This window comes from Cucurbita moschata, unplaced genomic scaffold (assembly GCF_002738365.1).
Source record: "Cucurbita moschata cultivar Rifu unplaced genomic scaffold, Cmos_1.0 Cmo_Scf00008, whole genome shotgun sequence".
NCBI classification, from domain to species: domain Eukaryota; kingdom Viridiplantae; phylum Streptophyta; class Magnoliopsida; order Cucurbitales; family Cucurbitaceae; genus Cucurbita; species Cucurbita moschata.
Window position 1 is genome coordinate 4,017,089 of NW_019268524.1, and position 25,222 is coordinate 4,042,310.

Here is a 25,222-nt window from a genome sequence, read left to right on the forward strand (position 1 = left end):
AAAAAAAAAAAAAAAAAAAAAAAAAAAAAAAAAAAAAAAAAAAAAAAAAATATATATATATATATATATATATAAATACTTTTTATTTATTTATTATTATTATTTTTAAAAGAACCTCCCCGACCTTGTCGTCTTCCTTCCTCGTTTTCTCTCTATTTGCATAGTTTAACAGTAACAGAAAAGACCGCGCAGCGCAGAGGAGCTTCGAACCTCCGTCCATCCTCCTCTCAGACGAAGTGATGGAAAAGGGAATACAAAGCAAAAGTTGAATTCAATCCCACAAAGAACTCACTCCAAAAGCAAAAGCAAAAAAGTTCAGACCCAACTTTTTTGAATCGTCACAGACACCCAGAAAAAGCACCATCGCCAAAAAGCAATCCAAGAATTCCAAGTTTCACCTCATTAAGCAAAATGGAAGCCACCACCAAGCAAACCAACAAGATTTTACATATATGCTATGTACCCGCTTCAATTTGTACTCTTCCATTGCTTACCCATCTCGCTTCACGGCCATGGCAGGTGAAATTGTGCTCTCCGAGCCCATTGTCGAAGCTGAATCAGATCATGCGGCGCCCATCGCGAGTTCGATTGCAAGTACTAGTGGAAGTGGAAGCAATGTTCGTGGGGTTGATTATAATCCTGAACCATTTGAGAGCGAGAGATTGCCCGTTTCTTTGGCTTCTGAAATCCAGAGGTTTCTTCGAGTGGCGAATTCGATTGAAAGAGAGGAGCCTCGTATTGCTTGTCTTTGTAAGTTGTTTTTCTTTGCTTTTAATCGGCGCTTAGTGGTGAATTGAATTTCCGTAGAAAGAATATTATTCGGTCTAACTATTACTATGAGGAATTCTTGTCTTGTGCAAAAAGTTATATTCTGGAAATGTTGGAAATTCGTTTTTTCTGTGAGAACACTTGAGAATATTCTTCACCTTTTCGTTTCCCAATTTGTATTTCCTTCACGTTATTCTGAGCTCTAGTTGGGATTCTTTGTTGCAAAAGATTCAGAATGAAGGAATATTCTGATGTTTTCTTTTCCTGTTAACATCTCTAAGCCAGAATTACTAGAACTATAAACGTTTGTTGATTCATATGTTGCATTACATGTATGAGTGATACGTTTTAATTAGGAAGTTGAAGTTAATTTGAAATCAGGCATCGTGAATCTATAGTATCCACAAGCAATCTTTACGTTTGACTTACACTATTGCTCGTCGTAGATCGTAATGTTAAAGTGCTCCTTTTCTTCTTAGGTCGCTTTCATGCATTTGTGATAGCTCATAACCTCGATCGATATTCGAATGGGCGGGGAGTTCGGCAACTTAAAACTGCTCTTCTACAACGACTTGAACAGGTAGCTAGCGACACAAGATTCACATGTATAGACATGTGAGTCCTGTTGGTTGTAACTTGTATAATGTTTGCATCATTACCTTTTCCTCTTCTAAAATGTGTGGCTTTAGTTGCACTCTTAACATATTGTTTCCATTTAGCTATTTTCAATTTTGCCTTGAGATGATTGAAGCTGAAGTAATTTTGCTGTCTTTGATGAGGTTACTTTATATTTTCAATATTCTTGTTGAGATATATTGATGCTGTTATGGATTGTAAACGAAGAACTGGCGAGGAACTGAGCCATTGCCTGCGGAACGCCCTATACTTGGCATTATCTGTTGAGTTTTCTTATGCCAAAGTCTAGCTCAGATCTATGGGGAAGAGAAGTTCATTTCTTTTTAGCTGTATCTTGCATTCTATGTTGTTTCAGTAGATGTATTATACATGGTTATTTATCAGTCAATTTCTTTTCCATGGCAGAAGCATGATATCAGGTGGTGAACAGAAGTCTATTTCTTGTTTGTGTACAAATACCCCTAAATCTGAACTTATCTTGCTTAGCATTTGCTTGCAGGACGAGGAAGTTACAATTCGGAAACGGAAGGAAAAAAATGATCCTCGTGAACTTAGGCGAGTTTATCATACGTACAAGGATTTCATAATAAAACATGGTGGGGCATTTGATTTTGATAACAGGTAAAGAGGCTTCTATCTCGGGATTATACACGCTTACAAGGTCAAGTTAACATTGCTAATTTGAAGAAATTTTCCTGGACCAGTCATAGAGAAAAGTTGATAAATGCACGAAGAACTGCCTCTGTATTGTATGAAGTCTTGAAGTCCATCAGTACTGCAATGGCTCCTCAGGTGCTACATCTTTTCCTTACATGAAATCTGCACCATTTTGTACTTTTCCCCCCTTTTTCTTCATCCACTCTCACCCTTCGAGTAAAAGCTGAGTGATTTAAAAATTCTTTTTTGTTCATTATGATTCTATTGTGTTTCTCACACTGTAGGCGGTTTCTGAAAGAGATGATACCCATTTGAATGCATTCTATGTACCTTATAACATTCTACCACTTGATCATAGAAGCGTTCAGCAACCCATCATGCAACTACCGGAGGTGTGGCCTTGCTTGAATAAGTTTTATTTAACCCCAGTTAATGAGACAAAGTATGGAAAGTAAGATAACTAATGAACAATTTTTTACAGATTAAAGCAGCAGTTGCAGTAATTTCCAATGTTCGTGGCTTGCCTTCAGCCAGTGATTTTCAGAAAAATGGGCCGTTTACAGATTTGTTTGATTTTCTTCAGTGGAGCTTTGGCTTTCAGGTTCAACTCTTAGTCCATTTCCCTCTGTGTGCTTGATGTACGTCGCAGTATTTTGTATCGTAAAATTTTGCAAACTTAACTTTCGGCCAACAGGAGAAGCAGAAAATTGAAAGTTCTAGTTGTATTACATAGTTTGTTTTCAACCACTCATAAATTTCTCAATAGTTTATCGATTCTTGTTTTTCAATCAGAGAGATAATGTGGCCAACCAGAAGGAGCATTTGATTCTACTCCTTGCTAATATGCAAACTCGACTAAAAAATAAGCAGACATCTGTCTCAAAGGTACTTTTTCACTTTAGTTTTAGGAAACAAGGGGAAAAAAATCTATTTATACCCCCTTAACTTTGGGGGTTGTATCAATTAAAACCCTAGACTAATAATTGTATCCATTTACACCCTAAACTTTCGCAAGCATATCCATTTACACCCTTCGTTAGGTTTCGTTTGAAAAGCGTTAGTTCACATGTGTGGAAACTTATAATTGTATGAATTAAACTCCTAAACTTTCACAATTTAATCAATTTCGATCATCTATTTTCAAATGCTTGACAATTTTTAAATGGAGGGCCTATATTTTTTAAGAAATCTACACACATGTGAGAATTGATGAAAAATTTACAAATTGAAGGTCATTCATTTATGAAAGTTCCTGAGTTTAATTGATATAACGGTAAGTTTGCATACATGTGAATTAATGTTTTTCGAGCAAAATCTAATGGAGGGGCTAAATTGATACACTTATGAAAGTTTGTCGATACAATTGGTAGTTTAGAGTTTTCATTGATACAACCTCCAAAGTTCATGGGTACAAATTGATTTCTCCCCAAAAATTATTAGGAAGCACTTTGTTCAATCTAGTTTTATCTTTTGATCTCTCTGCTTGTATCTTTTCATGATGAAGTTAGGAGATAACCCAGTGGATGAGTTAATGATAAAGTTCTTCAAGAACTATACACATTGGTGCAAATTTTTGGGGAGGAAAAGCAATATAAGGTAATAAACAAATCGAGTATGCTTCTTTCTCTCACCAGAGAAGTAGTGCCTCCAATCATCAAATTTTCTTGTTTGGAAGTAAAATAATTATTAATTTATGATAATAGATATTGACGTGCAGCAAATATATCCTTTTACCCAGAGTATATCCTCATTTTTTATTGAAGCAATGTTATTTGCCTCATTCTGTAAAACACTTCTATTTTCACATTGTTGTGTTGCTTAGGGTGCTTGAAGTCTTCTATACACTAAAAATTCTTATTTGTCCATGAAGGTTACCTTATGTGAAACAGGAAGGTCAGCAGTATAAACTTCTGTACATTGGGCTTTACCTGCTTATATGGGGCGAGGCTGCAAACTTGAGATTCATGCCAGAATGTCTCTGTTATATTTTTCACCATGTAAGATAAATAACTAATTTCCTCCTGTTTTTTAATCCTCTTGATGAGCGTAGCAGTTTCCAATTTGTGTATCTAATGTTTGCATAACTACTGCTCATGTCTCAAATTCAGTTGTCATTGTTATTCCATTGAAGTTATGATACTGTTTACCTGTTTTTCAATTACATTCTATTCAACTAATCTTATTGAAAGTACTCTGGTCGATGACTACTTGTGCATGTTTTGGTCTTGTTATATGGGTGAATACAGTGTTGTTTAGTCCTGAAATTTAATTTCAAGAAATTGGCAAGAATACTTTTTCAATTAAAAAAAACTGTTCTTTCATCTATCAACAATGCGAAGAAGTCTTACAATTTTCTGCCCCCTGTTCCTTAAGATGGCATATGAGTTGCATGGCATGTTGACCAGTGCTGTTAGCTTGACAACATGGGAGAAGGTCATGCCAGCGTATGGTGGAGGAACCGAGTCTTTTCTTGTGAATGTAGTTACCCCTATATACAGAGTCATAAAAAAGGTACTTCTTCATTTGCACTCTACGTATATGGAGTGATAATAACTCATAGCAAATTAATACTGTTGAAATTTGAAGGAAGCTGAGAAAAGCAACAATGGGTCAGCCAACTACTCTACATGGAGAAACTATGATGATTTGAATGAGTACTTCTGGTTAGCGATAAATCCAATTATGCTTATGTTATTTTTTTATTTTTTTTTATTTTTTTATTTTTTTATTTTTTTGCCTTCAAACCTATCCTCCAAGGAGCTGCTTAACTTGAGACAATTTTGCTTTTCGTATTTCTTCAGGTCACCTGATTGCTTTGAGTTAGGCTGGCCCCTGCGTCTGGACCATGATTTCTTTCACGTAGATGTTTCAAATAAAAAAAAGATAGATGATTCAAGTAAAAAACATGTCAAGTTTCCTTTTTTTAACAATCGAAGGGTGGAAGAAAGAACGACCGAAGAAAATGTAGATACTGAAGCAGTAGTAAGCTATATATTTTGTTGGAATTACTTATAATCCATTGCACATATTTGTAGTTTCAGAATTTACTGGATTCCATTGCTAGCATAGTCTTTAATGAGAGGATAAAAATTGCTTTAGAATCATCTGTTTCATATGTTAAGGGTAGTACTATTCTGGGATTGCTATTACATTTGTTAGCAATCTTTCGCTACTGTTAGATTTCAACTTGGAAGATGACTAACTAGTTATAAGCATATAGCTTAGATGTGGATTCCTGGAATTAGGGTGGAAGGGACTGTTTGTAAGGACAACATACCCATTCATTTGTACATCGTTTCTTTTGCAGGCTTCTAAAGATGAAGCTCGTGAGCAGAAGAAGTCATTAGGAAAAAGTAATTTTGTTGAGGTTCGTTCATTCTTGCAGATCTTTAGGAGTTTCAAGAGAATGTGGAGCTTCTATATACTGTCCCTACAGGTGGGTTGAAAACCTTTTATGAGTAATTAGTTGATTTTCTGTCTTTCATTGTGGTTCTTCTTTGTTCATGTTTACCTTTTGCATTGCAGGCGATGATCATTATGGCATTTAATGAATTGGATACTCCACTTCAATTATTTGATGCAGTCATATTTGAGGATGTCTCCAGCGTTTTTGTTACATCTTCAGTACTTAAATTGTTGCAAGGTATATATCATTTCTCATCTAATGTTTCTGGTTCGAAGTCACTATGTTCTTCATTATTACAGTTTCCACCGGCAAAGAAATAAAGAAGTGGACCCACGAATTGGTTTCTAAAGGCAGAAGAGTAACTGGAAATGAGAATGGGATTGTTAATCATGGGACTTCCTTCTTTCAGTCACTATTTAATGATGATAAGAGGGACCATTTATAAATTTTAAATAGATGGGAATCTGTTTTAGAGTCACGGGCTTTTCTCAATATAAAAGGCCTCTTGACTTAAAATAAACTTAAAAGACATTCTTGATTGTGGTGTTGGTAAATAACTTGGTCTACATGTGTACTCCATGGCCGGTTTTCAGTTTTCAAGAATATTGTAGGTGTTATAAAAAGGATTTAAGGTCCTCTTGTGCCTTGAATTCCTGCAACACTTTCTACCATATCAATGTTAATTTCTCTATATCTCTATAAAAACATACAAGTAAGAGGTCTGATGGAAAAAACTCTTGATTTCATGCATAGAAACTTAGCATTCGTCTGGTGATAAATCTAAATGAGATCTGGCTTGCAGCAATTATTGAGATTACATTTACAAGGAAGGCGAGGAGGACTATGGGGACTTCCCAGAAAAGGAAATATCTGATAAAGCTTGGTGTAGCAGTAATATGGACCATTGTTCTTCCAGTTTGTTATGCATATTACAGGAGTAAATATAAATGTTACACAACAAAGAAAGGGAGTTGGATTGGAGAATTGTGTTTCTCTTCCTACATGGTTGCCGTTGCAATTTACCTCATCAGTAATGCAGTGGATCTGGTTTTATTTCTTGTTCCGGCAGTAGGGAAGTATATTGAGACATCAAATGGCCGTATATGCAGTATTTTGTCCTATTGGACAGAGGTAAGTCTAAATAGTTGAAATAAATATCTTAGAAAGTTTCTTGATATAAAAGATTCTTTCTATGGTGATACCATCCCGTTTGTGCGATTCATGTCGTTTTGCAGAGATTGGTTAATGGCTGATTCTGACTACCACTTTCATTTCTGTGTGTGTGCATGTTTATATATATATATATATATATATCATAACACAATTATAACAATAAGAACAATATCAAATAACTTGGTGTGCAAGTTAGAAATCATCGACCTTTAGGTTTCCATCCACTGGACTAAGTATGATATATCAGATTTTCCTCATGGTTATCATTCATCTAGATAAGTCTTACGAAGTTTGGAATTGCAGAGGAAATAGCATTTTATGGCTTCCTTATAGGCTGCAATCATCAATCCTCCTGAATAAAATAGCTAATTGTATTACTAAAAGATTGAATCTTGTGATTCATGGCGTAAATGCACTTTTGAATTTTCGTTTTGGAGGGCAGTTTATTCCTTCACTCCACAAATTGTTTGAAACATTCTCCTTCTTCTCTTTTTTTTTTTTTTTGGATGATAAAACCCTAATTATATTTCTTACAAAAACTTTCTGCATTTTTGTTTGATACCGATCCAGACTTGTATGGATAATTTGTAGAAATATTTTATTCTAACATCTTCTGTCATGGTTTCTGTTAAGGTTCATGTTCTGCTGTTTATTTCCTGTGCTTGTTTAATTCAAATTTTTTGTAGGTTTGTTTGTCCCTTTCAAATGTTTTTTTTTTTAATTTTCAGCCTAGATTATATGTTGGTCGTGGAATGCAGGAAAGCCAAGTATCAATGCTGAAGTATATTCTAAACCTTTTCTTTCATTTTAAATTGCTGTATTTTTCTTTTTTACATTTTTTCCTAAGGCGTTTCTCTTTCTTTCATGTAGGTATACTTTATTTTGGGTACTTGTACTATTAAGCAAATTTTCCTTCAGTTACTATTTTGAGGTAAGAACTAAGGAGTACCATGCTTGTAGTGTGCTTTATAGCTTAACGACACATTTCCTTGCATTTTGTAGCTCAACAGAGAATAACTAATTGTTATATTTTGTGCACTGTGGGTATGCAGATTAAACCACTCGTAGAACCAACCAAGAGGATAATGAAAATTGGTGTGAAGAAATATGATTGGCATGAGCTTTTCCCCAAAGGTATTCACGAGTTTTTCTTAGGGTGAAGAGTTGAATTGAAGTGATATTCTTTTCCATTTGAAGTAGACTGTGGACCTCTTAAACGAGGGTTTTTCCAATAATGGTTTGTCTCTGGTGTTTATGGTATTAGACCATCGGTTAACTATTTCATCAGTAATTTTTTACTAGTTTCAACTTCAAGCAATTCGAGAATTGTTTCTTGAGAACGGATTCTTGAAAGATACGATTTTATTACTTAAATTTTTATTGACTTAGTAAACTAAATATTAATAGATTAATTACTCAACTACGTTTTGCCAATGCTGATATCTTCTACAATATTGTTGATTTTGTCTTATTGTCATTACTTTAAAATTTGCAACAATAAAGTGGTCTCTTGGAGATGCTCATGGGGGCTCCATGCATGGACTAGCACAAAAGTTGAAATGACTATTATGAGTATCAATGACCTCTATTTTCCCTTTTAGGTTATGCGTTCATTGTTTAACTATCTGCTTAATTATTGTCTTGCAGTTAGGAGTAATGCTGGTGCGATTGTGGCTATTTGGGCTCCTATAATAGTTGTGAGTTTTGCTTAAAGTATCTGCATGTGTCTCTCCTATGTGAATCTATCAGCCTTTAGTAGTTTTATTTTTATTTTTATAGAACCGAATACTTGCTAATGACAATATAACGAAAAGTAATTAGGTATTGAGGATTACTGTGTTAGAAATATGAATTAATAAATTAATTTACTTTCACCTATTAATTTAAACTTTTTTTTTTTTTTTTTTTAACAATCTTGCTATAAGAATGATTTAATGTGTGATTACTAATATCTCTACTCTTCCGTTCTCTGCTTACTGCTCAGGTATATTTTATGGATTCTCAAATATGGTATTCTGTGTTCTGTACGATCTTTGGTGGTCTATATGGAATTTTGCATCATCTCGGCGAGGTAGGCTGTTTCTTGATCCATGATGAAGAAAAATTATGGTGGTCTCATACAATGATTTACAGATTCGAACATTAGGAATGCTGAGAAGCAGATTTCATACCTTGCCTTATGCATTCAATGCTTGCTTTTGCCCACCAATGTTGAGAAGTGATCAAAAGAAAAGAAAAGGTTTCTTTCGCAGTAGGTTTCAGGTCTGGACTCTAAAGCCTTGATATTCCTATGCTAAGCTCAATTGTTTATGTTTCGTACTGTCCTAATTTTACCTTCCAATTGTTTGTCTCAGGCTTCTGAAAACACACATAAAGGTCTTTCCAAGTTTGTTGTTGTATGGAACCAAATCATTAAGAGTTTTCGACATGAAGACTTAATAAACAACAGGTGATTCTAGTTTACTTATTATTATTTTGGTACTGGTGAATTCTAGTTTGCAAGATTCTCTCTCTCAAATTAAAACTAGTTGGAGGAATTTTTTGTAACCTCTTGCTTTGGTCGAGAATTTTCATTACCTTTTGTATTTTGCATGATCCAATTGAAACTTCATTTGTTTCCTACCTTAAAAAAGAGAGGTATACTAGAATGGCCCAAGAAAATCTCTAGAAAAACTTGAAGAAGTTCGATACTAACGGCTGAACAAATTGGTTAGCTCCAAAATCCCATATGCAGAAATCAATACCAAGGATATTGGTGTATAGGATAACTATGGATGTTTAAACAAATTTTGTTAGACACTCATTGTCATTAAGAGGAAAGAAATATTCAGGAAGGAGCTCCAATTATTGGTAATAGAAAAAAGGAACATTTGGAAAAGCTTTAATACATCAGCACAAGAGAAGCTTTGATGACTTCGGTGGTTTTTTAATATTCACTGAAAGTCTTATTATCTTCAGGGAATTGGATTTGATGACAATGCCAGTGTCATCAGAATTGTTTTCTGGTATAGTTCGCTGGCCTGTTTTTCTCCTAGCAAACAAGGTAATTGATTGATGTTCAATCTTGATGTCTTTGTTTATCTGATGCTTTCTTCATATTATTAACCCTGTTATTCTGTTCCTGTAGTTCACAACAGCTTTGAGCATTGCAAAAGAATTTGTTGGCAAGGATGCAAATCTGATTAAAAAGATAAAAAAAGATGAGTACATGAGTTCTGCTGTAAAAGAGTGCTACGAGTCCTTGAAGTACATTCTCGAAATCCTTATCGTGGGAGATTTGGAGAAGAGGTGGGGAAGAATTTTTCCCCTCTTTATCTTTGTTTTCAAAAAAAGAAAAGAAATCCTTCATTTTTATAGTTCTGTTATTAATGTGACTTATGGTGTTAACACTTTGATATTCTAGGGTCATATCTTCTCTGATCAATGAAATTGAAGAAAGCATTAATAGATCTAGTCTTCTCGAGGACTTCAAGATGAACGAGCTTCCAGTTCTACATGATAAATGTATCGAGTTACTAGATCTTTTGGTAATTCTACCTCGAAAAACAGATTTAAATGTTATGTAAAACCTTTTAAATTTAAAACCCCAATTGATTTGCATTTAACTGTTTCAAGATTCAAGGGCATAAGACACATCGCGAAAGAGTGATAAGAGTTTTACAAGATATATTTGAGCTTGTAACGAGTGATATGATGACCAATGGCTCCAGGTTCGTTTCCTCATCAACGTTTCTCTTCAGATTCTTTCAAATGTTCAGTTGTCCGATCTTCCATTTTTGCTGAATGCAGATTACTAGATCTGGTCTATGCTACTGAGCAAATAGAGCAGGATTACATTGATTTTTCTAGGAATATTGAACCACAGTTATTTGAATCCTCAACTAGCAAGGAATCTATTCATTTCCCTTTGCCAGATGATGACTCTCTCAAAGAACAGGTGATGTTTATAAATTTTCTTTCGACAGTTCTAAAAGTGGTGCTATAGATTAGTCTGTCACATGAATGAATGCTTTTTTTTTCATTGTTTCCATGGGTCAACTTTCATGTAAATGCTAACTGATACAAAATTTCCTTGTTTCAGATCAAGCGTTTTCACTTGTTGCTTACCGTTAAAGATAGTGCAATGGACATCCCTGTGAACTTGGAGGCTCGAAGGCGCATTTCATTCTTTGCGACGTCAATGTTTATGAATGTGCCCAAAGCCCCTAAAGTAAGCAATATGATGTCATTCAGGTTAGTTTTTTTTCCTATTTCTCAAGCGTTGATAATGTCCATGAAGCACAAGCAGTATTGCTTAAATGAAGTTGTCGTTCATTATACATAATATTTTTCAAGGAAAAGTAAAATAATATACGAATTGTTATAAGTTTTTAAAACGTGCGTGTTGCACATGATGTGTTGTTATTCATTTGATCTTATAGTAAATGAAATTTAATTTTGAAGAACAAGTTGAGCATTTATTGAGGTCCAAGTACAACAAGATTGTTGCAAATCTTTAAAAATTATTAGTAAGAATTGTTTCATTTAGCGAGATTTTTGTTCCTGTTCTATTAATACTCACATGTACTTAATTTTTTAGAATATTAATGCTATAAAGTTACAAGTTGTCATATTAGCCTCATTACCTGTCCAGTCATTCGAACGCCACTGCAGAGGTGTTTACTTCAATAAGTGATGGACTGTAACCGTTTCAAAAAGAGTACTTTTTGTCAGAATAGACAATTTCGTGATTCAGTTCCAAAACCTATTAGGGGTACTGAAAACTATCGGAATAAGAGTATTGTCATGTCTATGAAATGCTTTTGATTTAGCTCAACAGTGTGAGAGTTGGTTTTGGACTTTGTCTAGTGGTCGAGGAATTGGATTAATGGGTGTCATAAAACCACTAACTTCTGCATCTCTGTGAATGTAAGAATGAGAAGCAATAATATCAAGGCTTCAATAGGAATCAAACAAGGTCATCTTTTGTCCTTGTTCTCGTGGACTTTGGTCGGTGATACGCTAGCGAGATTAGTGGATAAAGCTATTGTGGGGAGTTTGATGGAGGTTTTGATGTTAGAAAGGATTGTGTCCAGATTTCTAACCTTCAATCTACTGATAACAACACCTCCTTTTCTTTCCAATCTTAGGGGTCTTTAGTTGATTGAATTTAGATAACCGATATGGTGTTCTCATTGTTTTCTGCGGGGTTGATTCACTCTGATTGCTCTAGTTTTAAAAAATTTATCCCTGTATTAACTTTTGATTTTCATTAACTTCTAATATTCCTTATAACAATATATGTTGATTATTTTTTTGAGGGGAGGGAGGGATGAGATGATTTGATACCTTAGTCTATTGAAAAAAAAGTTTCAAAAATCTAAAGTAGACGATGACGGGATTCTTGATTCGGCATAGTAAAGTCGGGAATTTTACATCTTGGGTTTTCATTATTGGTGGATTATCTTTTAAGGCATGTGCAATTGATTAAAAACAATCTCTTATACAAGAGAGTTGATACTTTATTTGTTTCTCAGAAAATGAACTTTGGTACAGCATTTTAACTCCATACTTCGCGGAGGATATAAACTTTTCATTGGAAGAGCTTCACTCAAGCCATCAGGAAGTCTCCATCATATTTTACATGCAAAAGATGTTTCCAGGTCACTACCACATATGCGATCTGCCTTCTCCTTTTCGGTTTTTTTGTTATGTGCTCCTTGTGACGAGACTATATATAAATCTTCTTCCATTTCTTTAGATGAGTGGAAAAACTTTTTGGATCGACTTGGTTATAAGGATATGGAAAAACTAAAAGACGACGGGAAAGAGGAAGAACTTCGAAATTGGGCGTCTTTTCGGGGACAAACACTGAGTAGAACAGGTAATAAGATATTTACCATTGGATATTGATGAAAAACGTGCAATGTCAATTTTTTATCACTATATTTTCTGTGGTTACAGTTAGAGGAATGATGTACTATAGGGAGGCATTAAAACTTCAAGCTTTTCTTGACATCGCTGAAGATGAAGGTGAGGAACATTGATTTTTTAATTGTAGTATGAACAGTTATTATTTATAGGACTAGCTTTTGAATAGAAAATGTAGTGGCTTCTGATATCGTTATTTATTCCTGCATCCAGATATTCTTGAAGGTTATGATACCATTGGGAGAGGAAATCGTGCGTTATCTGCTCAAATAGAAGCTTTAACTGATATGAAATTTACGTATGTGTTGTCCTGTCAATCTTTTGGAGCACAAAAAGCTTGCGGTGATCCCCGTGCAAAAGACATTCTTGACTTGATGATAAGGTAACTTTCTTCTCGGAAGCTAAAAGCTATTACAAACTTTAAGTACTAGCAATCATGAGTCTCATCGTGCCTAAATCTTCTTTGAAGGTATCCATCTCTTCGTGTGGCTTATGTTGAGGAGAAAGAAATGCCAGACAATGACCAAGTCTATTCATCTAAGTTGATTAAAGCTGTTAATGGTTTTGATCAGGTAACTATCATTTCAATATTGTAAATAAACATATTATTGAGTAACCCATTTGTTGTTGGATATGACAATATTTGTTCTTCCCTCTTTATGATGGAGATGATAAAAATGACATTTAAACCCGGCTATCATGATGCATAGCTATTGAGTTAAACGATCCTTGAAATACGATAAATGTAGGCTTCCAGAAGGAACTTCTCACTAGTATCATAAGAATTAAATAATAACATTAAGAATGATGGGAAGGACTAAGTCAAACTAACTAGGCAAGATAGCTACAACCTAACTAATTTGTTTCTTTATATCCTAGACTTTTATCATGCAAACTATGACATCACGGAAAAACCACAAAAACACACACGAGTCAACTCTATTGCTACTTGAGACTTGAGACGCTACTTTGAGAAAGAAGAAAAAATGCATTTGGGAAATGCAACATTGAGACCCTACTTTTAGTGTTGGAGATGCTACGGATGAAGATTGGAGTGTGTGCGTCTTTCTGGTGTCAAGATGTTGATAGACAACGTTGAGACATTGTTGGCGTTGAGTGCCTAAAACTGCAACATTGAGGAGTGTCGAGCGTGACACTGTTAGGCTATTTCCATATCGTTGAGGTTATCCTTTTGGAATTTGAGTCGGCTGCTTGATTTAGGCCAAATAGCTCATTTTTATTCCCTAGTTATCCAAAACACTTTGATTTTCTTCAAGTTGCTCAACTCTTACAACATAGGCAAATAAAAAATAAGAGTGACGATACTAGCATGAAATAAGACATATAAATAGCACATTTTAGGTACTATCACTTAGATTCTAGCAAAATAACATTTTACTCTTTTACCTTTCCCATGTTCTTGGGTCCTAATATTGTGAACAATCCGAACTCATGCTAGGAAGTGAAAGAGTTACGGGTAACACACTTGCACAAGGTTCTACTTTCTTTTCTGATTAGAGAACGTTATGCTTGGAAGGATTAGATTAAAAAAAAAGAGGCTGACAAAGTCTTATGTGATTGCAAATTTGTGAAAATCTTGTATCCATCATTAGAAAAAAAGTATAATTGAATTATTTATAATCATATAAATCATAAGAGCATTCATCAAGAGCAAGGATCATAACATCCATATTACCAAATCATCGGAACCATGGTCTTCGGTCTACTTTATGGCAATAGATTCACAATTCATTAACGAACACTACCATGATATGTCTTCTGGCAAATTAGTTGGTAGTTCGCTTACCTACTTATGTTGTAAGCCACTGAATATTTGTAAATGAATTCCATTTTATAGGAAATTTACAGCATAAAGCTTCCGGGTCCGCCACACCTTGGAGAAGGGAAGCCCGAAAACCAAAATCATGCTATAATTTTCACACGTGGCGAAGCTCTTCAAACAGTTGATATGAACCAGGTAGGCCTTCCTCTTCTAACATGACTAATAGTTCTCATGCTTATTCTTATGGTGTGCGCTTCACCAGGATAATTATTTGGAAGAGGCACTGAAGATGAGAAATCTTCTTCAAGAATTTTTTAATCCCAAAGCACGAAAGCCACCTGCAATTCTGGGTTTGAGAGAGCACATATTTACTGGAAGGTCAGATTTATTGCTTTGATCAATTAATCGTGAATTACTCGTGTCACACCAACACAGTCAAATGCATTCGGTTAATGAAATTGGACCTCTATGAGGTGATTACTAAAAATAAACTTGTGTCAATCTGTCATAATTTAAGTGCTGGTCTCAGCCATTGACGAGAGACCAGCGTGCAAATTTTCAAATGATTGACCGATCGATCCTACATTGTTATTGAATTCATTATCGTTATTTGAGTATTAGGAACAGTCTAAAGATTTTCTTTTTTTACTCTCAATCTATCTGATATTTAATTATTAGAGTTGATTTTGTAACTGTACCATAAACTTGTTTCAACATATCAAAGATGAAAGATTTTTCTATGAAGGAAATGTTTACGATGGTTGCTATAGTTAAAGATCATATATTAATTTGGTTTTCTTTTAACCTGAACTGCAGTGTTTCTTCCTTAGCATGGTTCATGTCATATCAAGAGACGAGTTTCGTCACAATTGGTCAAAGAATTCTTGCCAATCCTCTCAGGTAATGCATTTGTGGGTTCTGCAATTTCGTTGTCCAAGTTTGGGCAATAATTAGGTGTTGAACTTTTAGTAGTAGCCCCTCCCTCCTTCCTCCTGGTAAGAAAATCCAGTTTTGGAATTTGTCCTATTTCAAACACAAGCAATTACAACAGTGACACTAATTAGTCATAATTCTATCTTTTCATGCACTAAGTACACGCTCTTGCTTTGAGTGCCTCGTTTTCCGATGAAGTTCTTCGACACTATTTCATGACTAGTCATCCCTTTTCCTCTTCCTGACTTTCTAAAAACTATTTTTCGAATGCTGTCTCCAGGGTACGATTCCACTACGGACACCCAGATGTGTTCGACAGGGTGTTTCACATTACGAGAGGTGGCATTAGCAAAGCATCAAAAACCATTAACTTGAGCGAAGACGTTTATGCAGGTAAGAATAAGTAGCTTGACTCTATCCATAATGTTGAACATTGCTAACATGCAAATGCTTCTTATGGATAGGATTCAACTCTACATTACGTAGGGGATATATTACATATCATGAGTACATGCAAATAGGCAAAGGCCGTGATGTAGGACTGAATCAGATCTCCAAGTTTGAAGCCAAGATAGCAAATGGAAATAGCGAACAAACTCTAAGTCGGGACATATATCGCCTTGGGCAGCGATTCGATTTCTTCAGGATGCTATCGTGTTATTACACTACAATTGGATACTATTTCAGTAGTCTGGTAACGTAACTCTCTTTATTGCTTATTTCCTTTATTAGTACCATCTCACTGATTAGCCAATTCGCTGCACAGATATCAGTACTTGGAATTTATGTTTTCCTCTACGGACAACTATACCTTGTTCTTAGTGGGTTGGAAAAATCTCTTCTTCTTCAAGCTAGAATGCAGAATGTCCGATCTTTGGAAACAGCTCTTGCTTCACAGTCATTTATACAGCTTGGGCTCCTAACAGGCTTACCAATGGTCATGGAAATTGGACTTGAAAGAGGATTTCTCACAGCCCTCAAAGATTTCGTCCTCATGCAGTTGCAGTTAGCAGTTGTTTTCTTCACATTTTCATTGGGAACAAAAACTCATTACTTCGGCCGCACAATACTTCACGGGGGTGCAAAGTACAGACCTACTGGGCGTAAAGTAGTCGTCTTCTCTGCCAGTTTCACTGAAAACTACAGATTGTATTCAAGAAGTCACTTCGTTAAAGGATTCGAGCTACTGCTTCTGTTGGTTGTCTATGATTTGTTCAGACGATCTTATCAGAGCAGCATGGCATATATGTTGATCACTTACTCCATCTGGTTCATGTCAATTACTTGGTTATTCGCACCATTTCTGTTCAATCCCTCTGGGTTCAGTTGGGCGAAGATAGTAGATGACTGGAAAGAATGGAATAAGTGGATTAAGCAGCAAGGTGGTATCGGAGTTCAGCAGGACAAAAGTTGGCAGTCTTGGTGGGACGACGAACAAGCCCATCTTCGTCATTCAGGACTTGTTTCGAGGTTGATCGAGGTACTTCTCTCACTAAGGTTCTTCATATATCAGTACGGGCTTGTATATCACCTAGACATCTCCCAGCATAGCAGTAATTTTCTGGTTTATGTTCTTTCTTGGGCTGTGATTGCTGCAATTTTCTTACTAGTCAAGGTTAGTTCTCAAACTTTCTTAAATTTGAAGTTATCTTTGCAGCCTTCATCCTTCTCTCTGTTCAAGAAAAAGTTGTGCTCTCTTGTGAATGACATTATACACATGGTGTGCAAATGTAGGCAGTAAACCTGGGGAAGCAGCAATTCAGTGCCAACTATCATTTCGTATTCAGATTATTCAAAGCGTTTCTCTTCCTTGGCGTTGTAGCGGTAATTATTTCGCTATCGGTCGTCTGTCATTTATCTCTGAAGGACATGGTCGTCTGCTCTCTAGCCTTCCTTCCAACTGGATGGGGATTGACATTGGTAAGCTTGTCTCCTTCCCTTTCACTCTCACTCTCTCCCTGGTCTGATCTGAGACTGACTGGACTGGCACTCTTGGTTTAGTTTGCACAAACTGTGAGGCCAACAATAGAGCACACTTGGCTGTGGGACTTCACCAGGATTCTTGCCAAATCATATGATTACGGTATGGGCGTCGTTATTTTCGCACCTGTAGCTATGCTGGCATGGCTTCCAAATATATCGGACTTCCAGACCCGTTTCCTCTTCAACGAGGCGTTCAACAGGCACCTGCATATCCAACCAATTATTGCTGGGAAACGGAAGCATAAGTGATGATTTGAGTGAATGAATGATTGTGTTTAGTACATATTGTATAGTGTCATACAATGGTGAGAAATCCTCCTCCAAAAATTTATGTATAGGTATTAGTGAATCAGGAGAGGATGGGATATAGGAATACAGAGTTTAGGTGTCAATCTTTGAATCCCATTTAGATGTTCGATTATAGATACTCCTCAAAAACGTCTATGATGTTATCAAATATGAAGAACAGAAAGAATAAGCTTTCGTAAATTCAAAATACAAAGAAATGAGTTCAACCCAAAAATATTGCAACATTAACTTGCGGGGATAGCTAAGTTGGGAGAGCATTAGACTGAAAGTCGCGTGTTCGATCCACGCTCACCGCAATTTTTTTTTTAGAGAAATTATAAAAGGAATTGTCAATTATCCGATGGATGTTTCTACCATGTTATCAAGATTATAGGTAAAACGAGCCATACCCTTTTCGATATGCCCAATTATAACTGCTGGCCTAGTGTTAAAACCTTCAATTTTGTGCTTAATTTACTTGTTCCGGCGAATCTGTTTGATGTTGTTCATGAAATTGATGCTTGTTGCCTTAGCATACTCGTTTAAGGGTTGTGCGAGAGTGGGATTTGGATGCTGCTGCACTCAAGGTGCTCGACGAATTGCCCTAACAGGTGTGTACACCAAATATGATGCTGAAGAGAGCTGAAGAGCTTTTCTCTATGAACTTCACAATATTTATAGCTTATACCATCTCTTTACAGGAATTCCGTTTACAAATTCTCAAACTTCTACATGTTTTTTGAAGTTCCAATCATTTTGTCAGCGTTGATTGCAGGTTTATCATCTTCATCATCTTCTATCCTCTCCAAGGGTGCTGCACTCAGCTTCTCTGCTGACTGCTGCTCATTGTCACTTGAACCTGGGGGCACCACATTTTCTTTCTTAAACGAATCATTGTGAGGAGCTGCAGCTGTGGTGGTTTCTGCTGGTACATCAGGTTCGTCACCAGAACACTCTGATTCTTCTGCACCATCTCTCTCATTCATTCCTGATGATTCACTTTGGAACTTATTCAACCCTTTGTGTGTCAATGCGTGTTTGATATTGCGAGCCGATTTCTCAGCCTGTCTGTAAAAGCTCTTTGCCATGCCTTTCACTTTACCACCCTCCTTTCCTGGGCTTTCTGAATCGCTACTGTCGTTGCTCGATTTCCCGTCTTTCGATACCCTATCAGAAGCAGTTCCAGAGATGTTATCTAAGAGAATAACCTTCACACCTCCCTCCTTGGCACTTGAGGCCCTAACATTGGCATATTGGGGGGATTTAACAGTCTCCTCTAAGCTTCCCGACTGGTCCTCACCCCGAGGACTCCGGTGAAAAACTGAACTCAGCTTTCTTAGTCCTCTGCGAACTGATATCCTTCGACGTTTATCCTCAGGGTTATCATCAGAACTGCTAGAATCACTATTAAAGGATGTTATCTCACCACTGCATTCATTAGGCTCCCTAGGAATTTTGGTATCAAGTCGCCGACTTCGTCCCTTCCGAGGCTCCCATGTTTTTGAAACTTCGCTTCCTGGACGGTGGACCCATATTCCTGTCTCGTTTTGCCCTTCAACGTCGATCGGCTCGAAATTGTCAATCCCTCTCTGAGGCTCCACTGGTACAGTTGAGATTGAATCCTTAACATCCTTGATTTCACTTCTAGTGGAATCCTTATGAGGCTCTTCCACGTTCAAGGCCCCTTTGGGAGAAGGATACTCCGCCTAAAGTAGTATTACAAATCTCAGTTAAGAATTTCATTATCCAATAGGACAGGACAAGACAGGACAAGGAAGGGAAAGAACAGAACCTTCTTTTTGTCTTCAAAAACAGTGATCCCGAGATGCAATCGACCCGTTTTAATATTTTCAAGAGGCAACCATATATCGTGTCGTTTTCCATCCCTCAAGTCCGCTAGGCCGATGGAACAATTTCTGCAAATAGAATATTAGATTGGATCCTGAGCACCAGAAAAATAGAACAAGGGGAGAGATGAAACCGAAGACATAAGAACTACATCAAATCTCGTCAACACTTCGTATGAGCGGACATAGGTGATGTCACAAGATCAAAACTCTTGACAAACATATTCTAGTAGTGGTCATAGAAGTTACAAAAATTTGAAGACAAACCCAAGCATGTCGTCGACGAATGTGTCCTTGTCACGAACTTCAATAGCAAGCACATTGTCCGACTCCCATGTGACAATTGGGATCTTGAATTCCTCGTGCCACTGCGGTGACAGTGTTTTCCTTTGTATTTTGGTCATGAATCTGTATGGACCCAACTGGCCTTTTACATATGGATCAGCTAGACCTGAAAGAAAGATTCAACTGTAAGCCAAGTTCACAAGTCACGTAAGAGAATCATGAGAACTATAATACAATAAGTCGAAGAATATCGGAAGAACCGTTTAGATCAGATGGTTTCATGTCTGCTCCTTCAATAATTTCAACCACGATATGGGCAACGGGTTCCTTCACGTTCACCGAGAACCAGGTTTCTGGAAATACAATGTCATGGACAAGTAGAAGGATCCATCAACATCAAAGCATATGCAGACACTTGAAACAAATTTGAAAGCTAAAGAATGTTCTGTATGATAAGATTATTTATAACTAGGAACTATAAATAAAGCAGCCAATAGAGTACAAGCCAAGGGTTTTGCAGACCATGGAGTGATGCATACGGAGAACTGAATTAAACCATCTTAGTTGAAAACTTTCATACAAATTAAACATAGCCCTAGCCCGTGTAACCGCTCAAGCCCATCACTAGCAAATTGTCCTCTTTGGGTTTCCCCTTAAGGTTTTAAAACACGTCTATTAGGGAGAGGCTTCCACACTCTTGTAAGGAATGTTTCATTCCCCTCTCCAGCCGAGGTGGGATCTCACAATCCATCCCCCCTTGGGGGCCTAGCGTCCTCGTTGGCACACTGCTCGGTGTCTGGCTTTGATACCATTTGTAACAGCCCAAGCCCACTACTAACAGATATTGTCCTCTTTGGGCTTTTCCTTCTGGGTTTCCCCTCAAGGTTTTAAAACGCGCGTGTTAGGGAGAGGTTTCCACACCCTTATAAGGAATATTTCGTTCCCCTCTCCAACCGCTATGAGATCTCACAGCCCCTAGCTTAGTCTACAGAAATTTTTGAGAACCAGCAACCTTTAGTACTACCAAACATCGTCCAATCATTTTAAGGTCTAGAGTTCCAACAAACACTAGTATATGAAACTATATTAAAACATGTTTTCTGCAGTAACTACTGGTCGTCGGCGGGTGACCGGCGTTCAATATATCATGCTGCGGTAAATTATAAATATTGATTGCAGAAAGCTTGCTATGTAAATGTGTGACATCTGCAGCAAACAAGTTTAAACCATTCCAGAAAAGGAGAATTATAATTAAGTATACTGTTCACAGGACAAGGCTATAACTTTTTGAAGCATGCTGCTTGACATGATTATATGATTTGATAACAACTCGGTTACTTAAAGAAAGATTAAAATAATGGTCAGAAATCGTGAGAAAACTAGCTTCATTTTCAAGAATCAAAAGCTAGTAGTATCGAACGGGGGACCTTAAGATGACGTTCTTTCTATTCATTAGGTTGAGTTTAACCATTCTTCAAAATTCTCATTTGATCAAGTTGAATGTTGCATTGTGTTTAGGATTACGTACCTGATTGTGGTGAAATGAACTTCTCCATGTCAACAACCAACATGTTGGGCTGCAAACATTCAGATAACTCGAAACTTCGTAAATATTGTTGCAAAGCATACGTAATAACATGAAATATGAACATTCAAGTTTACGTTTCGAATATAATTCCATTCACGGATTTAAAATTTTAAAACAAAAATGAACGAGATTCAAAAACTATGAAGCAAGGTGTTATCACCTCAACAAGTGTCTGCTCAAAGGCAACGGACAACAGCTTATCCTGATAAAAAGAAACAGAAAAAAGAAAAAATGACAGTACTTAGACCAAGAATGAGAAGGTAAGCAGTAAAGTGTAGTTTTGCTAGCATCAAGAGAAATCGAGGGAAAATAACGAAAACGAAGTTGAAGGTAAAAAATGTTCAAATAAAAGATGTATTATACCAGCCATCCGGCGATCCCGGGAAGTTCGGTAACATCAAGACCATGTGTAAAGATGGGTTTGACAGTCATCTGAAAATATGGAGGCTCAGCGAAACATAATCGAATACGACCGAGGTATGGCCAATCCCGAAGAAACTTCACACCAACCAGAACCTTGAGAAGGGATATGAAGAATGATTGAAGTAAAAAATGATGCAAGTACATGATTCTTTTAAGGAAACAACACAACTACTGACAAGGAAACTGAAAAAAGACAGAAAAGTTGTCAGACATTACAGACAAATTCTTGCTCTACTTAAAGATCAGCTGCATGTATTCCTCTTCCGATAATAGAACAATAATAGGAAACAAAATCGAAAGCTACAGGATTAGTTCTTGGAAAGGCCAAGATCACCAAAATAGGGATAACAAAAGTAATTATTCACGTCCCAAAATCACTTCCAAACATATCTTAAAGAACACGCTCCAAACATATCTTAAAGAACACGCAAATATTTGAACACATCTTGTAACAGCCAAAACCCACCACTAGCAGATATTATCCTCTTTGGACTTTCCCTTCCGGGCTTCCTCTCAAGGTTTTAAAATGCATCCACACTCTTATAAGGAATGCTTCATTCCCCTCTCCAACCGATGTGGGATCTCACAATCCACCCCCCTTGGGGGCCCAGCGTCCTCACTGGCATACCACCCGGTGTCCAACTCTGATACCACCCAAGCCCATCACTAGCCGATATTGTCCTCTTTGGACTTTCCCTTTCAAGCTTCCCCTCAAGGTTTTAAAACGCGTCCACACCCTTATAAGGAATGCTTTGTTCCCCTCTCCCACCGATGTGGGATCTCACAATCCACCCCCCTTGGGGGCCCAACGTCCTCGCTGGCACACCGCCTAGTGTCCAGCTCTGATACCGTTTGTAATAGCCAAATCCCACCGCTAGCAAATATTGTCCGCTTTGAGCTTTCCCTTTCGGGCTTCTCCTCAAGGGTTTAAAACACGTCCACTAGAGAAAGGTTTCCACACCCTTATAAGGAATGTTTCGTTCCCTTCTCCAACTAATGTGGGATCTCACACATCTACTTTTCGACTCACAAATATACATGCTAATAACTATTCCAAATTACTCCATTACAAACAACAACAGTTTTTGTACCTTTCCTTCCACATGCATTCCTGTTAGATGCAACTTCGCCCACATTCCAAACCCGAGTCTTTTCCTTAGCTTCACCCCAATTACTGCACTCATATCATCAGCTGTAAGAAAGTTCATTCCCAACACCAGAACCTGCAATTAGTTCATTCAACGCGATTAAACTCGAAGCTACAAAATACAATATATGTGTGTGAGTGTGTGTATAGGGTCCTAATCTAACGAAAATGTAACGCATACCAAGTGGTCGTCCTCGCTAGGCTGACGAAGAACCCTCATTTCAGTAAACATAGGCGGGTTTCTTCCCAAATATAGATGTTGAACTACAGCCTCCTTCTGCAATCATACACTGATCATCAAAAATCTGTACGGATATAAAATTATGATATCGAACAATGAGAAGAAATCATGTCCTAGTTTATACTTGCAACACTTGTGCTTGTGTTTGCAGAACGTATTAGTGGAAGTACGATATCGTAAAGACAGGGAATTGCTCGAATTCATTGTATTGATATAAAACGGGTAAATGAGTATCAGATTAAGATCATACAGCAGTCCATGGTTTGTACTTCTCCAAAAACCAAGGTATGATTGGGAGGAGAATCTTCTGAGAAACAATATGCTCCATACATATAGGCCATATCTTTTCAACCACATGGTTTAACCATCTAACTGTTTCAGAATCCGTAAGAACCTGAAACGAAAGAGAAATCGCATTCGATTCCAATCAAAACGCATCACAAAGATAAGAAACCAAAGAAAGAACAGAAAAAAATGCCATCCCTCTCAATTTCTCAGTAAATAAACATGCGTTTACGTAACGGCACAAGCCCATTGCTAGAAGATATTGTCCTCTTTGGGTTTTCCCTTTCGAGCTTCCCCTCAAAGCTTTAAAACACGTCTGCTTGGGAGAGGTTTCCACACCCTTATAAAGGGTGTTTCGTTCTCCTCCCGAACCCCGAACCGATGTGGAATTTCACAGTTTATGAATTTAATGCAAGAAAGGGAAAGAAATTATACCCTTCTCTGATTAGCTTGCTTTCTCTCCTCAAACTTGAATTTCCTCCTCAATCTCCAAAAGAACCGTTCATGCACCTTTGAAAAAGAAGATCATAGAAGTTCATTACTGAAAAGGAAGATTCAACCCCATGCCAATATGAACATTCAGAGAAAAACAACAAGAATTATCCAGATTCCCAAGAATCTCAAAAGGAGATATCATAATTGATTCAAAACGATTATCTGATGATTCAGAACATAACTTCTCATAGAGCAATTCAAATAGATGATAAAAGTCATGGTTAAACATTACCAGATAGAGATAGATGAAGGAGATGAAATATGCAGCAAGATGGCAGCAATTGTAAGCGGAAAGTAACCATAGAAGAAAAAGGATCAATCCCACATGAAGCATTATTGAAACCTCCATTAGAATCAATCTTCCACCAAAGAAGATGAACTTCCTGAACCGACACAAAACATTCTATAGGATCAGATTACAATACTATATTCACTTTTCTATTTTCTGAAATGGGCTCCACCAGATTCAAAACAAAAGTATCAAAACCCATTAATGAAGCAACTTCAACATTCAACTCACAAGATCAAAATCAAAAGAATCGTTTAATCCAAACATAGAACTAAAACGAAATTCCAAATCAATACTTACAGAAAAATCACTAGTAAGAACAAAGGAATCGAATCCCATCTATAAAGTGACAGGACAGGTTATGAACTTCTCTGTTCATCATTCCTCTCGACAGTAACAACGGTGCCGTAAGAGAAAAGAAACTGTCGATGAGAGATAAAGAATTTGGCGCTGTTGAAACTTGGAAGTAAGTTCCTTCAGCAAGCACGTGTCGAGTATGCGTCGGCATCGGAAGATAAGAGAAAGAGAACCAACTGGGTCTCTCTCTGATCATGTGATATCAATAAATGCCAACATAAATACCCATTATATCATGGGGATGCACCGTTTTTCTGGGTTTGAAAGAACCCCTTTGAAGATGAACACAAGCTGAGCAATGAATAAAAAGAATTCAAGACCTATCCCATATCAAAATAGTTGAACAGAACGAATTGATTCGAACTTACTTTTGCCTTTTTTGAAGAAATTCAAACGAACTTTAACACATGGAATAGCCCAACAAAACGAATAGTGAAATCGAAAACTGAATCAAATTTCGAAATGGGGTTTTAGAGAGGGATTAGATAAGACCCGATTGAGGTCTTGTGGGAATGAAACGCTGTAATACCCGATTGTTTGTTTTGGGTCATATTTCTTATGTCATGGGATTTATCCAAATTTAACTTTAATTGATCATCTTAAAATGTCATAAATATATTTTAATGATGCTTATAAAAGTGTGTTAAAAATCATGAACAAGTTAATGAAAAAAAAAATGTCAAATATGAGATACATTTCGGGAAACTACGAACACCCGAGCTTCAAAG

The 25,222-nt window shown here is 36.9% G+C and overlaps 2 protein-coding genes across 7 annotated transcripts; one reads left to right on the forward strand and one right to left on the reverse strand.

Moving 5' to 3' along the window:
- The first annotated feature begins 132 nt into the window (after positions 1 to 132).
- LOC111446154 (putative callose synthase 8) lies at positions 133 to 17,765 on the forward strand. 3 transcript variants are annotated; one of them, XM_023084846.1, is made up of 41 exons: positions 133 to 750; positions 1,248 to 1,348; positions 1,904 to 2,025; positions 2,109 to 2,196; positions 2,346 to 2,453; positions 2,543 to 2,662; positions 2,854 to 2,946; positions 3,566 to 3,657; positions 3,932 to 4,058; positions 4,435 to 4,572; positions 4,648 to 4,724; positions 4,863 to 5,043; positions 5,369 to 5,497; positions 5,587 to 5,704; positions 6,270 to 6,598; positions 7,369 to 7,421; positions 7,511 to 7,571; positions 7,693 to 7,774; positions 8,288 to 8,337; positions 8,625 to 8,711; positions 8,774 to 8,902; positions 8,995 to 9,089; positions 9,599 to 9,683; positions 9,768 to 9,928; positions 10,044 to 10,167; positions 10,256 to 10,350; positions 10,430 to 10,577; positions 10,722 to 10,873; positions 12,176 to 12,282; positions 12,381 to 12,503; positions 12,584 to 12,652; positions 12,764 to 12,932; positions 13,020 to 13,122; positions 14,409 to 14,528; positions 14,596 to 14,711; positions 15,150 to 15,233; positions 15,547 to 15,659; positions 15,731 to 15,960; positions 16,033 to 16,881; positions 17,001 to 17,186; positions 17,268 to 17,765. In XM_023084846.1, exons 1-41 carry the CDS (start codon positions 453 to 455, stop codon positions 17,496 to 17,498), a joined length of 5,943 nt encoding a protein of 1,980 aa, XP_022940614.1. In that variant the 5' UTR covers positions 133 to 452; the 3' UTR covers positions 17,499 to 17,765. The 3 variants fall into 3 exon arrangements, with proteins under 3 accessions (XP_022940614.1, XP_022940615.1, XP_022940616.1); XM_023084847.1 differs by lacking the exons at positions 133 to 750; positions 1,248 to 1,348; positions 1,904 to 2,025; ... (1 more) ...; positions 2,346 to 2,453; positions 2,543 to 2,662 and having other exon boundaries at positions 2,871 to 2,946; positions 3,570 to 3,657; XM_023084848.1 differs by lacking the exons at positions 133 to 750; positions 1,248 to 1,348; positions 1,904 to 2,025; ... (2 more) ...; positions 2,543 to 2,662; positions 2,854 to 2,946 and having other exon boundaries at positions 3,570 to 3,657; positions 3,951 to 4,058.
- A 388-nt stretch (positions 17,766 to 18,153) lies between these two features.
- LOC111446331 (C2 domain-containing protein At1g53590-like) lies at positions 18,154 to 25,034 on the reverse strand. Of its 4 annotated transcripts, none has more exons than XM_023085103.1 (14): positions 24,863 to 25,034; positions 24,438 to 24,785; positions 24,081 to 24,231; positions 23,789 to 23,863; positions 23,319 to 23,462; positions 23,009 to 23,104; positions 22,772 to 22,903; positions 21,621 to 21,773; positions 21,418 to 21,459; positions 21,198 to 21,246; positions 19,930 to 20,022; positions 19,652 to 19,835; positions 19,330 to 19,453; positions 18,154 to 19,243 (listed from the first exon to the last, which is right to left on the reverse strand). In XM_023085103.1, exons 3-14 carry the CDS (start codon positions 24,195 to 24,197, stop codon positions 18,266 to 18,268), a joined length of 2,187 nt encoding a protein of 728 aa, XP_022940871.1. In that variant the 5' UTR covers positions 24,198 to 24,231; positions 24,438 to 24,785; positions 24,863 to 25,034; the 3' UTR covers positions 18,154 to 18,265. The 4 variants fall into 4 exon arrangements, with proteins under 4 accessions (XP_022940871.1, XP_022940872.1, XP_022940873.1 ...); XM_023085104.1 differs by having other exon boundaries at positions 24,859 to 25,034; XM_023085105.1 differs by lacking the exon at positions 24,438 to 24,785.
- Between the last annotated feature and the right edge of the window lie 188 nt (positions 25,035 to 25,222).

Coding starts and splice junctions, on each gene's coding strand:
- LOC111446154 (XM_023084846.1), top strand. CDS start 453: ATGCTATGTACCCGCTTCAATTTGTACTCTTCCATTGCTTACCCATCT. Junction 12,933..13,019: donor ATTCTTGACTTGATGATAAG/GTAACTTTCTTC, acceptor TCTTCTTTGAAG/GTATCCATCTCTTCGTGTGG. Junction 16,882..17,000: donor CAATTTTCTTACTAGTCAAG/GTTAGTTCTCAA, acceptor GTGCAAATGTAG/GCAGTAAACCTGGGGAAGCA.
- LOC111446331 (XM_023085105.1), bottom strand. CDS start 24,197: ATGGAGGTTTCAATAATGCTTCATGTGGGATTGATCCTTTTTCTTCTA. Junction 23,864..24,080: donor CCTTCATCTATCTCTATCTG/GTAATGTTTAAC, acceptor TCTTTTTCAAAG/GTGCATGAACGGTTCTTTTG. Junction 19,454..19,651: donor TTCGTCGACGACATGCTTGG/GTTTGTCTTCAA, acceptor TTCTATTTGCAG/AAATTGTTCCATCGGCCTAG.